The sequence below is a fragment of the Natator depressus genome, chromosome 7 (genome assembly GCF_965152275.1).
Source record: "Natator depressus isolate rNatDep1 chromosome 7, rNatDep2.hap1, whole genome shotgun sequence".
NCBI lineage: Eukaryota > Metazoa > Chordata > Testudines > Cheloniidae > Natator > Natator depressus.
In genome coordinates, this window is record NC_134240.1 from 74,854,744 (window position 1) to 74,869,528 (window position 14,785).

The 14,785-nt window shown below is 39.2% G+C and overlaps 1 protein-coding gene across 2 annotated transcripts in view; it reads left to right on the forward strand.

Moving 5' to 3' along the window:
• The window catches only part of BICC1 (BicC family RNA binding protein 1), a 220,589-nt gene that overhangs the window by 107,720 nt on the left and 98,084 nt on the right, over positions 1-14,785 (forward strand). Inside the window, exon 3 of one of the 2 annotated variants that reach the window (XM_074958792.1) lies at positions 8,733-8,802. In XM_074958792.1, the coding sequence (XP_074814893.1) occupies positions 8,733-8,802 (70 nt within the window). Of the gene's footprint in view, positions 1-8,731; positions 8,803-14,785 lie in introns of those variants that run through there. The other variant, XM_074958793.1, reaches the window with a different exon arrangement.

Consider the following 14,785-nt stretch of genomic DNA (forward strand, 5'->3'; position numbering starts at 1 on the left):
TGGGATGATGGGAAGGAAGAGGAAATCTTAGGGTTCAAATTTAGGAACATAGGAATTTCCATAACAGACCTGTGGTCCTTCTTATCCAGTAACCTGTCTTTGACAGTGGCCACCACCTGATACTCCAAAGGCAATGTGCAACAAACTCTGATGTGGGCAGTTATGGAATAACCTGCCCATAATGAAAATTTCTTTCTAACCCCATTCCAATGCTGTCTTATATTCTGACAGATATGAGGGTTTATATCTCTTCCAAACTTCCAGGGTAGGGGTTTTTTTTTTCTTCATTCCTACTACTGTAACTCTAGATGTTGTTTTTAGCCTCATAAATGCAAAATACTGTTTTGAATCCTGCTGAGTTCCCAGTCTCAGTGACATATTGTTGCAATAACTTCCAAGGGCTGTCTGCTGTGGCTTTTTTGTTTTTGTGTTTTTTTGAAAAACCCTTCTTTTATCAGTTTTAAATTTGTGGCCTTTCAGTTTCATGAAATGTTCCCTTATTTCTTATGTTCGCAGGAAGGATAAGATTTTGTCATGCAGATCACGGATTCTGTGACTTTCAGAAACCTCCATGGCACCCTGGGGTGGTGGGGGCCCCACAGCTCTCAGCTGCCAGGGTTGTCGTCAGACTCACAGGATCCATGCTCTCTCTGCTCCACTTGGTCCCTGGGAGTTAGCCCCCTTTGATGTGATAGCCCTCCCCGATGGTTGCTCTAGCTCTTTGGAGTTATGCCCTTTGGCCCCTCCACCTTCTGGGGCTGCACCTCTGAGCCTGCAGCATGCCTGTCTCTCTCCGTAAGCCCCCTCAGGGAGTCTACTTGCTCTGGACTCCCAGGGCCTCAACACGCAGAGGGAGCAATGAGACCCCTGACACTCAGCCAGTGTAAAATGTAAGGTCTTATTGTATGTTTGAACACAGCACAGGAAGTTCTCAGGGCCTCAAGCATAGAAAGTCCAGAACCCTCCATCTGGGTCTGTCCAGCATCCAGGTGGGCTCAGGCACCTCTTTGTCATCAGTCCAGAGGCATCCTCCTTACAGCCGACCAGGTTTTCTATTATCTGTTCCATCCCCTGGTGAAGCCCCATCCAATCAATCAATTCTTCCACTGACCTGAAGAAAACCACTTTCCTGGTTTATTTGGCATAATAATTGATCATCTGACAGGCAAGAAACCTAAGCAGAGCTGTAGCCCTGCAACCAAATTGCCTGCAGCCTGCACGATTACCCTGCTTGGGACCCAGACAGTTTTCCAATTTACATAATTCAGATAAGCAGGAATCCTTTTCCCCTACCCACACCTTTCCAAAACAATTCATCTTTGTAGTAAGTGAGTGAAACACCCATTGACCTCTCTAGAGTTGCACTTGCTTACACAAGTATTGAATTTGACCCTATATGTTTAGTAATTTAAATACTTGTGTAATTAAAATGCAAGTAAATACCCATATTATTTATTTCTTGCCAGTGTTTGGCTGATCTGGTTAAATTAGAAATCTACTCCTGCTTCTCTCTTGCTTGTTTTCAGCGTAGTGTGCAGCTCTATATTGATCCCTGCCTAATAAAAGCCTTCCATTGCCACATCCATCAGCCTCTCCCGAGGACAGTCCTGCACCAGCATCAACTTCCTGGACACAACAATCAGCTTCAGCAGTGAAACCATACAGACAACTATATAGATAAAATCCACGGATCACCACACCAACATTCTCAGATCCAGTAACCACTCCAGACACACCAACAAATCTGTTGTCTACAGCCAGGCACTCAGATACCAACAGCGTATGCTCTCAGGAGAAAGCTTGGGATACACACCTTAACACATCTAAACCTGCTTTCACCAAACAAAGACACTCCACCAGAGTAGAAGATTGCATCGTGAAATGGGCCACCCAAATACCCTGAGAGAACCTACTTCAATACAGCAATAAAATCCCACTGACTGCACCCCCATAGTTGTCACCTAGCCCCCCACTCTGGAACCCGTATGAGGTGTCATTAAACAATTACAACCATACTCGATGGGACCACATCATAAAGTAAATCTTTTGCAACCCCCCTTTCTGGCCTTCAAACAACTCAGCAGCTCATCATCAGAATAAGTTCCCTACAGACTGGGACTCACCAACTGAAATCGGCACCAGACCTGCCAGAACAACAGATGCAAAATCTGCAGACATATTTCCAGTGCTGTGATGATCAATACCACCTGTGGCACAACTTTTCAAGATCCATGGGTTGTTCTCATGCCTAAGAGCTCCAATAACAACTATGTGGGTGAAACCTGACAATCACTGTGCTCTCAAATGAACTCTCACAGAAAAATAAAACAAATACAATATCACCCAGCGACAAACACTTTTTACAAAGTGGTCACTCCATATTTGACCTCTCAATCCTTATCCTCACAGGGAACCTGCACAACACCTTCCAAAGATGAGTCTGATACCTTAGATTCATAACTTTGCATAATAAACAGTAAAAATCATGGTCTTAATAAAGACACTGGATCTATGGTTTATTAGAACAATCTATAACCTACTAACCCCTCTTTTTTTGGTCCTGTGACTGCAGAGGTGTTAACTGGCCACTTAACTTTGAATGATCCCTTAAAACGTGTTAAATATTTATGCTAAATAATCTGTTCCACCTTGTTTTAGCTGTGACTTTCCAAGACCAGAAGAAAAACTGTGCCACTCAAAAGCTTGTCTCCTTCACTGGTAGAATCGGTCCAATAAAAGATATTACCTCAACCACCTTGTCTCTTGATTGCCACATGCGACTGAGCTTTTGTGGATTGCTTCTCAATTTGTTTCAGGAAAAAAAGTATCACTAGATGGCTAGCATTTTAGCTTCTAAAATGTGAGACAACCATGAAACCAAAATAAAAGACTGTAATGTAAGAGGCAGAATCTCACTATGGCATAATTCTAGGATCAGTCTGAATTTAACTACTTTATGCTTGATAAATAGTAAATCTTCATCTTTCCTTTTTCTAAAATTCTGTAAGGCTCTTGCAGTTCTACTATAGAATTCAGTTAAAAGAAATTAAAGCAAATGAACATAAAATATGTAATGTTCATAATTTGTTTTTATGCAACCTCAGTTTATCTCTCCAGATTGTAAGAACTAAACTGTACTAAAGTAGGTGACTGTCTGGTGTATGTGTTTGAAGTTTACTTTTGATTACAGGATGATTACATCAAGAAATGTAATTTAAATTCCTTTAAAGCTGATTGTTAGGAGTAACCCACGGTCATTTCTGGAAAGAAACGAATGAAAACAGGAAGCTTTTTAGGTAGTAAAAATAGTTCACAAGACTAAAACAAATGTGAAACTGAACGAGTGTATTGCTGCAAAAATGAAGAAAGAGATAAAACTGTGCAATGAAGAAGCATGTTCCTTGGTGTGTAGTTGGGGCCTTCGCTGCCCCCAGTAGTAGGGTGTGGTCTGAGGGTGTCCCTTCTGGTATCCGCTCCAGCTGTGACCAGCGTTGTTTCTCTCTCCTCCCTCCACCCGTTTTTGTTCCGGTTTGCCCTGCCTCTCTGGCCGGTCTGGGACTGCTCATATTGATCAGCATAAGAAGCAAGACTTTCTGCTGAGTCCATTTTTTATCCCATAAACACTGTTCTGTTTCTTCCCTGTACATATTCAGAAATTGCACCTGAGCCATCAAATCACACATTCCCTCAAAGCTAGTTACACCCCTTCCTTTGACCCATTTATCTAACAGATCCTTCATCTGGTTTAGATAAGCCACATTACTTAGTCCAGGTCCTCTCTTAAGGGCTCTAAATTTTGCTCTGTAAGTTTCAGGTGAAGTTTCTGAAATTGCTTTAAAACCAAATCCTTGAATTTATTATAGTCAGAAGCCTCATCAATAGGCATCTTATTGAATAAGTTCAGAGCTCTTCCAGTCAATTTTGCTACCAATGTGGTCATCTTGTGAGCTTCAGGAATTTTATGGATTGTGCACAGTCTCTCAAAGGTGAGAAAATATTCAGCAATATCACTGGATTCATCATACTGTGGACATAGTCACTCCCATTTGTAGATTGTTGGGTAAGGATTGTTAGGGTTAGCCGATATATTCTGCTGAGCCTTTGCTTTCTTCATCACCAGTGCATGCTTCCACTCTTTTTTTCCTTTGCCTCCATAGCTCTCCTGTGGGCAGCCTCTTTGGCTTTTTCTGCCTCTTTCGCTGCCTCCATTTCTTTGTCCTTTGCCTCCATAGCTCTCCTGTGGGCAGCCTCTTTGGCTTTTTCTGCCTCTTTTGCTGCCTCCAGTCTGGTTAACTCCAGTTTGTGTTGTGCCTTGGTTTCTGTCATCTTAGCCTCTCTGTTTTTAACTAACTTTACACCTGAGAATTAGAAAGAAAACCACGAAACAAACAAACAAAAAACCTGGCCTGTAAAATTTTGCTGTGCTGTAATCTGATACCTATGTTCTCTGATAGCTATTCTCAGCCTACAGAAAAATCCTTTTAAAAAACCTCTGTCTCCAGGCAAATAGACAGAAAAAGCATCCAGCTGCTCTTAGCTTAAAAAAACAAACAAAAACCTTTTCAGGTCTATGAAAAACTTGAAAAACTGCAGGAGGTTAACTACCCTGCCTTTAGGTAGAGAAAACTCCAGCTCAAAAAAGAAAGATCCCTTTTGTTATGCCTGCTGCTCTGTACCCCCAGGCAGAGACATAGAATTTACAAAACCTTTTAAAATCCTGCTGTGCTTCCAGTTCAAAATAAATCTCAAAATGATCTCAAAATGATCCCACCGCTCTGCCACCATGTGAAGGTTCCTTCCCCACTCTGAACTCTAGGGTACAGACGTGGGGACCTGCATGAAAGACCCCCTATGCTTTTTCCTACCGGCTTAAGTTAAAAACTTCCCCAAGGTACAAACTTTGCCTTGTCCTTGGACTCTATGCTGCACCACCAAGTGTGTTAAACAAAGAACAGGGAAAGAGCCCACTTGGAGACATCTTCCCCCCAAACCCTACACCCCCTCTCTTGCGGAAGGCTTGATAAAAATCCTCAGCAATTTGTACAGGTGAACACAAACCCAAACCCTTGGATCTTAAGGAGAATGAAAAAGCAATCAGGTTCTTAAAAGAGGAATTTTAATTAAAGAAAAGGTAAAAGAATCACCTCTGTAAAATCAGGATGGTAAATACCTTACAGGGTAATCAGATTCAAAACATAAAGATTTTGCCTAGAGGGATCCTCTAAGTTACAAAAAGACACAAAAACAAGAATATACATTCCATTCAGCACAGCCTATTTTACCAGACATTAAACAAAAGAAAATCTAATTAATTTCTAGCTAGATTACTTACTAACCTTTTACAGGAGTTCTGAGCTGCATTCCTGATCTGTTCCCGGCAAAAGCATCACACAGACAGACAGACACACCCTTTGCTGCGCGTGCCCCCCCACCGCCAGCTTTGAAAGTATCTTGTCTCCTTGTTGGTCATTTTGGTCAGGTGCCAGCGAGGTTATCTGAGCTTCTTAACCCTTTACAGGTGAAAGGGTTTTGCCTCTGGCCAGGAGGGATTTAAAGGTGGTTACCCTTCCCTTTATATTTATGACAGTCTGACATAAAGATATACAGGGATTTTCTTCCTGATATTGTTCCAAACACAGGATTCCAAATTTTTATTGAGAAGACAAGGGAATAGTGATGTGTAGTGTTTATTCCAATGAGTTTTTTTCTCCCACTGGCAGCCACTTGTAGAGCTGATCTTTCTCTTTAGCATCCCACTCTCCTTGTTTTAGTGTCTTTTTAACTCTTTCCTTCCAGCTAATCATATATAGTGAAAACAAGAATAAACTTATCAAAGAGAGATTCAAGAGATAGTGAGTAACAGTATTGGAAACAAATGGTTACATTATATAATAAAATCATAACAGGCTTGCTAGAGACTAAACTAAAGAAGTTTCTCACCCAAAGCTGTTTCCAGTGTTTTCGACCAAGCCTGGTTGAGATCCCACTTTCATGAAGCAAATGTGATGTCCATTCACTTCCTAAGTGAGGGATGCCCATGTCATCTTTGCCTCCCAAATATAATCGAAGAAATTTTTGAAGTGAACCTCTTCCCTCCTCCCCCCCCCCGTGTTTTTCTTCTTGTTAAATTCTTTCTGAACTATTTTTTTTGTAATCTTTCATTTGCTTTCAGTTCAGACCATTGATAGAACCATTGTGAATGAGAACACTCAATTTACATGTAAACGAATAGATGGATAAACATCCTGTGTCTGACAGAAAACCTATTTTTGCTGGTGACCAACCTCCCGATACAGATTTAAAAAACATATACTGACTCCTTACATACATTTCACAGTGATATTGGATGACCGATGTGATGCCAGCTTTTGTTTGAGACCTCACATAACATTCTTAGGTGAACCAGAATGTACATACCAGATTAAGGAAATTCCTATAACCACTCTACACCCCCTTGCCAGTTGGCATTATGAGGTTCTTGCATCACAGTGGTCATGGGCTCCAGTTTTCTGAAATAACCCACCTAAGGGACTGAAAAATGAATTTATTAAGCAACTTTTCTGATTTTTTTTGTTGTGATGAGTAAAGTTCTCCTTCCTCCTTGCCCCCCAGAAGCACAGGGCTTGGCCATCACTGTCTGTATGGAGGCCTTTTGTCTCTACATTGACTCCGAGTTAAGCGGCTTTAACACTGTCTGCAGTGGAGCTGTGCTGTCAGAGGCTCCCGTGATGGTCGCTCTCTGCAGAGCCCTCCGTTGGTAGACAGGGACACTGAACAGAACTCATATAAGTTAGTGCTGATTTGCCTTTGAAGAGAAGGTGGCAGAATGTGGTTGGCCTTTCTAGGCTCTCTTCGGCTTCAGATCCCGAATTTTATCATCTGGCTAGAGAATGGCTTCCACTAAATCGGGAGGGACTGGAAGAGCATAGCACAGTATCATTGTTTCCCCTTCTGTACTTGAGTAGACTTGCCTATGTTTTTAAACGGTCTGCTAGTTCATTTTTTTTTAAACTTGTACGTTCTTTGGTAGTTCCAAAAGTGATGACCACTTCAAATAATGAGTGAGATTTCAAACTGAAATTTCAAACGGCTATGTGCTCCAGTCTTTCCTTTGTGGAGTGAAATGCATACACATGAAGTCAATGTGAGTGAGAGTTTTGGTTGATCTATAACTCAGATTTTTTACCAGTGGATTTCTTCACATCTGGACTGGAGTCTGCTCAGAAATATGTATATATTCCTGATAGAATTTCACTCTGTTGGAAATGTCGTCCTCCAGCTGAATTTTATTATCTCATAGTTGCTGAAACACATACAAAGTGTAGTACAGTGAGTCCTGGCTAACATCTTCACTTTTTCCACATGGTGTGCTAATCTAGAAATTGTGACTGTAGAGGAATTCTATTATTGATTTGGGCAGCAGAGAGTATACACTTAGGAATTCTTAAATTAGTGTGTCTGTCCTGGACGTGACTACTATTCGGAACCAATGAATGTTGGAATGTTTTCTGGTTCTCTTAATATATTAGTTTTCCTTTTTGCAGTGGTCTGGTTATTTATTTTGGGAATTTAATTTTTATATATATATATAAAATTCATTGTGGACAGTGCCAAGATTGATTCAGTTGTACTGTTTGGCATTTTTTTTTCCAATTGCTGATTGGAATTTTTTCTTGTCAAAACATCTTGCTCAATAAATACGTACTTTAAAAAATTCTTTTTGTATAAAAAAGTATTCAAACCACTTACTGTAAAGTTGCATTGTTTGAGTTATAAAAATATTGCTATTAGTATAATTGAAAAGGAAGCCATTAAAACCATATGAAATAGTACATATTATTAAATAGTAAGGCATGAGAGCACAATAGCAAATCACTTACTGAACAGTACATAGCCTAATCCTCTACTGGAGTAAATTGATGTTGTTCCTTTGAAGTGAGTGCAGTCACATCAGATGAGGATGTGGCCCAAAGAATTGGAATTTTTTTGCACGATAACGTGTGTATTTTTCTGTTAATGTTCAGAGTGTGAACATTTTATAGGCAAGTTGCATGCCACATCAGCTGACTTCAGAAAAATAGGAGTTCTAGCACTTTAAAAGGATGCATGAGCTACTAAATCCAATACGCAAAAGATTTTTTTGGACTATAAACTGTTCTAGGGATAAAATTTCTTCTTCAAATTTAAAATAGCTTTTAAATAGCTTTTTCTAGCATTTAAAATTAAAATGAATAGTGAAACATAAACTTAGGCAGTATATTCTGAATTCAAGCAGAAGTAATTTAGTCTTTAAGCATTCAAAATGAGCCTGTTAAAATGTAAAAATATGTTTATACTTGAATGAAGAAAATAGATTTTTTTCATATAGTTTTAAAGCCAAGAAATTGTCACTATGGGCCTGATCAAACTCCCACTGAAGTCAGTGGGGTCATTCTTTTCACTCCCAGTGGCAGCTGGATGAGGCCACTGAAGTGTGACTTCCTTGATTCCTACTTCCAACCTTTTAGGCTGTCTTGAATCATGAGACATCCACCTCCTGTCCTCACAAACACGCAAACCCTCCTCAAAAACCCCTTATCATTAACTGTACTTTTCAAATGTATTTACTAGGGCAAGTGTAAAAAAGATGAATATGATCTAACTAAAAAAGGAACAGTAGAAGATACATACAGAATGATGGGGGGAAAGTTGCATTTTAAATTAACTTTTTTTTTTTTTTCTTCTTTTAACAGATTATGGAAGAAACAAACACACAGATTGCTTGGCCATCCAAGCTGAAGATTGGCGCAAAGTCAAAAAAAGGTATATTTGCTTGTTTTACTTCCTTATTTTAAAAAGATTGAAATTTTTTTTTGTGAAAGACAACACTGAAGTGACAGCATTTAATTTAATCACAGATGAGGTGATTTCTTATAATATTAGACCCTAAAGCTTTGTTTAATCTTCTTTTATTTTTCTTGGATACGTGTTGATTCTCTACTCATTTGAATTGTCTTGTAAGCTTTAGAAGTTTAGCTGACATTGTGTAGCAAGCTATTTTAAATTACAAAGTAGTCTAGAACTCTAAATGTGTTCAAAGCTTTTGACTGGCTGTCAATGTAATCATGGCTATGTCTACAAATTTAGACAAAATTGTAAAGTCCAAATTAATACAATATAAGCAGTGTGACTTTTTTTATGGAACTGGACACTGATTGTGTTTAAGATCAGTAGTTCAAGGAATCAAACTGTTGTTGGAATGATGAATGTGTGTGTCACCTGATTTCTTATTGAAGCAATACTTGAATTAAAACTCTTTCACAGTGCTGAGGGTATTTTGGTTGACGCCGGTGCACAGATGAAGGTAAACATGAGAAAGCCAAGATGGATTGTCCGTAAATCTATTTGAAATGTAAAGGAAATATTTGTCAAAAGGGAAGAATATTGATAGATGGACTTTTTCAGTGTTGCAAACAATTAGTTAAACATAAAATAACCACAAAAAGCAGTTGATGGTGGCAAAGTAGAAGATATCAGAAAATGGAGTTAGGCACGCACGCTTGCAAACTTCTTAAAATCTCTGATACATGGTAGACTCTTAAACTTTCATTTCATAAACCAAAATGGTCATATTACCTTAACCTTTTAAACAGGGAAGAACTCATGAGAGGACGAAAAGGTCTGTTCATAATTGTGCAGGCTCTATTTTTTTACGAGCCAGAGAGACCCAGCCTAAGAGAGTTTTTCCCCTTTCCCCATATGCTGCATGGAGACACAAAGCACATGGGGAAAGGGGAAAAACTCTGTGTGTTTAGAAATGCATACTGCTTGAGGAAAGAATAGCTAGATAGAAAGCATAAGGGAGAAATTTATTTAGTGGTAGTCAACAGGTGAGGATCACATAGGTAGGAAAGGAATGCTTACAATCAGTGGTAAAAAGCAAAGTCTCCATGAAGACCTGTTCTCCACCTGGATCCTGCTATAGCCTGAGCTGTAAATAAGAAGGGGAGAGGGAGTTCTTATAACAGAATTAAAAAAAAAAAAAAGTAAAGGGAAAACAGTACATGTAATACTGTTTGGATTTTAATAAAATATTTGATATTGGGTCATATCTTATGAAGTCTTTCATGCAAAATTAATTCATATCTGCTTGGATAGCCACACCGTTATGTGGAAATCTGGCTGAAAGCCATGAACAAAGGATAGAGCAATAGCAGTGTATTGAGTTCTGGGTTGTGTTTGGGGTTGTCATGGTTACCAAGCTAACTGCACTGCTGTCCCTTCTTGGGGTGAAGCCCTACAGGTATTATGTATCAGGCCCTTTTCCTGTCTGGGTGGAATTCTGCAATTCACCCATTTTCAAACTAGGACCTGGGTACAGTCTCCTGGCTACCAACTGTGACAATTCCATAAGTGTAACGGGTTAGACCCTGCAAGCGTTTCTCTTCAGGAGCCTGTAATAGCATACATCTGCAGTGAGACGGAAACAGTTTCTTCAAAACAAAGCCTGATTTATTTTGCCCAACAGGTAGGTTCACAGTGCTTTGAGGAGTTGATTCTAAAATAAGCACACATGCTTCCTTACCTAAGCGTAACCTCTCCATCCACAGACATCTCAGGCATATCAGGCTTATTCTCCATCTCTGAGTTGGGAGGAACATCCTAAGATGCTTCCGCCTTGTCCCTAATCTCTGAATGTTTGACTCTCAGCCTTTTCACTCTCGCCTCCTGGCCAGGAACTCTCAGCTTACCCCAAATTCTCCTTTTTCTAAGGTCTGTGAGCTTTTTGAGTTCTTTTTCATCCCAGGCTTAGTAAAGAGCAAAACGTCCTTGCTGCCTTGATGGGAGCCAGGTGGGTATATTCTCTCACCAGTTGATGGTCCAGTTATCTTAACTCCTTTGAAGCTGGGTACCTGAGAGGCTGTCATATCTGTGTCATTGCGCCTTTCCTGCATGGCTGCTCAACAACCCCTTTACAGCTTTGATTTAGCTCTCTTCATTCATATAGGGTAATATCACACAATCGAACAGGGAAACAGTCACAGATAATAGCCATACGAAATAATAACATGGGGAACAGTGCTAAGTGTAGGTGACTTGAACATCTTGATTAATGAACTAGGAGAAGAAATAAAATGTACATTAATGAAGTTTGCTTATGACATTAAATTTGAAGTAAGGGTGAATGCCATTGAGAGAAGAGAAATACAAAGGGTCATAGAGATTAGAAACATGAGCAGAAAATAACAATGAAATCTAGCTTGGAAAAAATGCAAACTAATACAACTGAGGAAATATAGTCCAAAGCATGCACACAAAATGAGAATGAGAAACTTGGAAAATCTTAATGCCAAAAGAAACGTAGGGTGGTGGTAGATTGCAAATGAGACATTTTTGCAATGTGATACACCATTAAAAATGGTTAGTGTGGGTTTTGGGCTACAGGTTGTGAGCAGCATCAGGGCTAAAGACTTGCATCCTCTGATCAGTCATTGTATACGTGGGAGGTTGTGTACATACACACAAGATAGTACATTACAACAATATGTAGGGAGAGAGCCTATCCCTTGTGTTCCTAAATTTTAGATAGGATGGACCACATTTTAATAGTCCACACTGTTTCCCATCCCATTTACATTTGAATAAATTGCCCATTTGCAGCCACAGCAATTGTTTATGCGGAAAATAATACTGGCAAAGTATTTGATGTATCTTGACTTCATTTCATAAAATTTAGCAGCTGCAACAGAGAAGGAGAGTCAGCACAGTGTAACCAGCCAACTGTCTGTGAACGGACTCAATGTTCTGAGACCTGACTGTAGCCCATCTTCTTGACTGGGAAATGAGTACCTAATTAGCAGTCACTTTGTTGGGGAGGAACAGAAGTAAGCTTATAGAAAAGAATTGTTGATCCACAGACTGACAGGCAGAAAACTTAGTACTTTGAATGGAGTTAAATGTGGTTCAGGGCATCTTATGCTCTAAATCCTAGGATGATGTTTCGCCATCACCAAATTAGTAACTTTTACTAGTAAAGATGGCCTGAAATTTTGGTAGGCTAGTACTTGGTAGATGTATTTTGTGGCCTTTTGTTAGTGATCTAAAAAAAAAACCCTATAATCAGGAAAACATTCTAATTCCTCATTGTATGTTCATATATTGTGTTCTTTTCAATCTAGCATGAAAACAATTTATGGTTTACGACAGTATTTTTTCACTAATGTTGTATCATCTGGCTTTTATGATCAGCAGTTATTAATACTATTCCAGGAATGACTGGTTGTATATTGTCTTGTTAATATTATTAGACATGAGCATTAAAACTTGTCATGCAAAGTGTACATAATAGGATGCATCGTGGTTCAGTAGATAGGGCATGGCAGTAGGAGTCAGGAGACCCAGTTATATTTTCTGGTACTGCAGGAAAGTTGTGATGTGGGATAAACCAATGCCCAAAGGTTAAGTGATCTGAAAAAGGGTAAGTCACTTAACCTCTTTCTTCTTAGGCTGTGAAAGATGATAAAGCTTTGCGATCCATGGTCAGAAAGTGCTACATATGAGATGATTATTACTAAGGATAGTAATTTAATAATACATGACAGCAAACTTGATATACACCCCCATAAATAGTTGATTCACAGAATATTTTACTTTTGGACCTTCCATCTGTTTAGAATGTAAGGAACTACTGAAGATCCTGTTTTTAGCAATTTTGTTAAAATATCCTGTATGACTTCACAAAAGCCAGAATTCACAAGTTAATTACTGACTCTCAACTGTTCTATAAAGATCAAAACAGAGGAATTTCCTGCTCTAACAAGTAACAGATGCTTTAGTGTGTGTTTGTTATGAAGAGGAGCTGAGGATAAAACATTTTGAAATACATGTGTTTGTTTATTTTCCAAACAAATATAAATTTTCCAAACATTAAAATAAGTTTTGAGGGAAACCATGTGTTCAGATTTTGTCACTTAGAAGTAGTTATTTGTAAATTTTTAAGAGAGAATGAGAAATGAGTGACAGACGTTCGTAATGATAGGATGCTGCATAGTCCCTCACTACTAGGGGATATAATGGGCAGAATTTTTTCTTGTTTATTCATGTGTTTTATTTGCACATTTTTGGGGATAGTGAAAGATAGAGGTAGAATCTGATGTATTCTTGAACATTGTTTTGTCTAAGTCAAGGAAGCTAAAATGTGCTCTTGTACTTAAGACCAAGTTACTTTTCTTGAAGCAGGTATTTCACACGTTTCAGGTTTTTATTAATTGGGTGATTAAAGATCTGTGAAGGTATTACTGCTTTCCCTGCCTTCGTTAATGCGGTGGTATTCTGTAGAGGTGCCCCCCCCCCTTTTTTTTTTTAAAGACATCCGTTCTTGGATTCAGCAGTGCCACTCAGGCTGGGACTCTAAATTCTGAGTGGTAATAACTTAATTTATATACATAATATGGGATTTCCCCCACGCTGTTAATGCTTCTCTTTACTTTTTCATTCCCCTGATTTTTTTGTGACTTTATTTGTATCTGAACAAATCCTGCGCTCATAAAGAAACAGTAATGTGATTGGTGGGTTTTTTTTGTTTGTTTGTTTGTTTTTAAAAGTCTAAGCACTTATGGGACAATTTAATCATTCCAAGTCTCATGACTTTTTCAAGACTGGCAGTTTCACCCGAGCTTTGTGGTCCTTTGTGACACAGGAACACCAAAGCTTCTTTTCTGAGTGTGACTTTTGCGAGAGCCTTGAAGAAGAGTACATGCAGTAGGGCTTGGGCATCTAAAGCTCTGACCTGGTGAGACTAGTCAATCAGCAGGGAGAGATGAGGGTGGAGGAAGATGCCCCTTACTAAGGAGTCAAGGGTCAGGTAAGAGTGAGCCAGTGGGAAAAAGTAATGAGAGAAAGTGGGGGAGTATGGGGAGAGTCAGGGTGCAGGGAGGGCTCTGAGTACTCCTCACTCCCCTAACTGCTATGCCAACTGATCAGTTACTCTCTCCCACTGACCATATTACTGCCAGCTCCCTCTCTCCATTCTTGCCCTGCCCCAGCTCATCCCACTGCCCAGAGCTCTTGCTGATCACCAAAGACCCTACTTTCAGTTCAGCCTTCTAACCTTGCTCCCCTACCCTAGTGGTTACTTAAGAGAGGAAAGTGGATTTCTAAACCTTCTATCCAGTAGGGAGACCAGCCTCCATTTTTGTGTTTACATTGTGTGAATATAAATTTTCAAAGTTGAAGTCTCTCCCAAGTTGAGGCAAGAACTTCCCATAATGGCCCCAAAAGATTATTTAATTATATGCCACAATTATTAATCTAATACCATGATTTTTGCCAGAGGATATCACCATGATTTTGAATTGTTGGAGTTGGCACGCTTACTGATGTGCACACAAACTTCCATTAATGTTAGAGGGAGTTGCCTGTGTGTCAGCAGCAGAATATAGACTTTTTGAGTTTCCACTTTTTTATGGTCATTTAAATTCCTTTGTTCAAAATCCGTGAAGTAAGCAAATTGTGATTTTAGTTGGATTCTTGTAATTCGAGCACACTACTGTTTCATCAGTGCTGCCAAATTTGCAAAAGAATTTGAAATTGTGTAAAGTTCTTCTCCTCATTATGAGATTCATAATTAAGAGCACACTTCCATAACTTCAAAATAATGAAAAAGTAATTTTATACATCCTTAAGAATGCTTTGTGAATGTAATTGTGAAGAGTGATATGAGTTGTTGATTTATATTTAATTCTAGGATAAGGTTTTTCAAAAGCACCCATATCCTATTTTCAAAAGTGACTGAGGCACTTTGGAG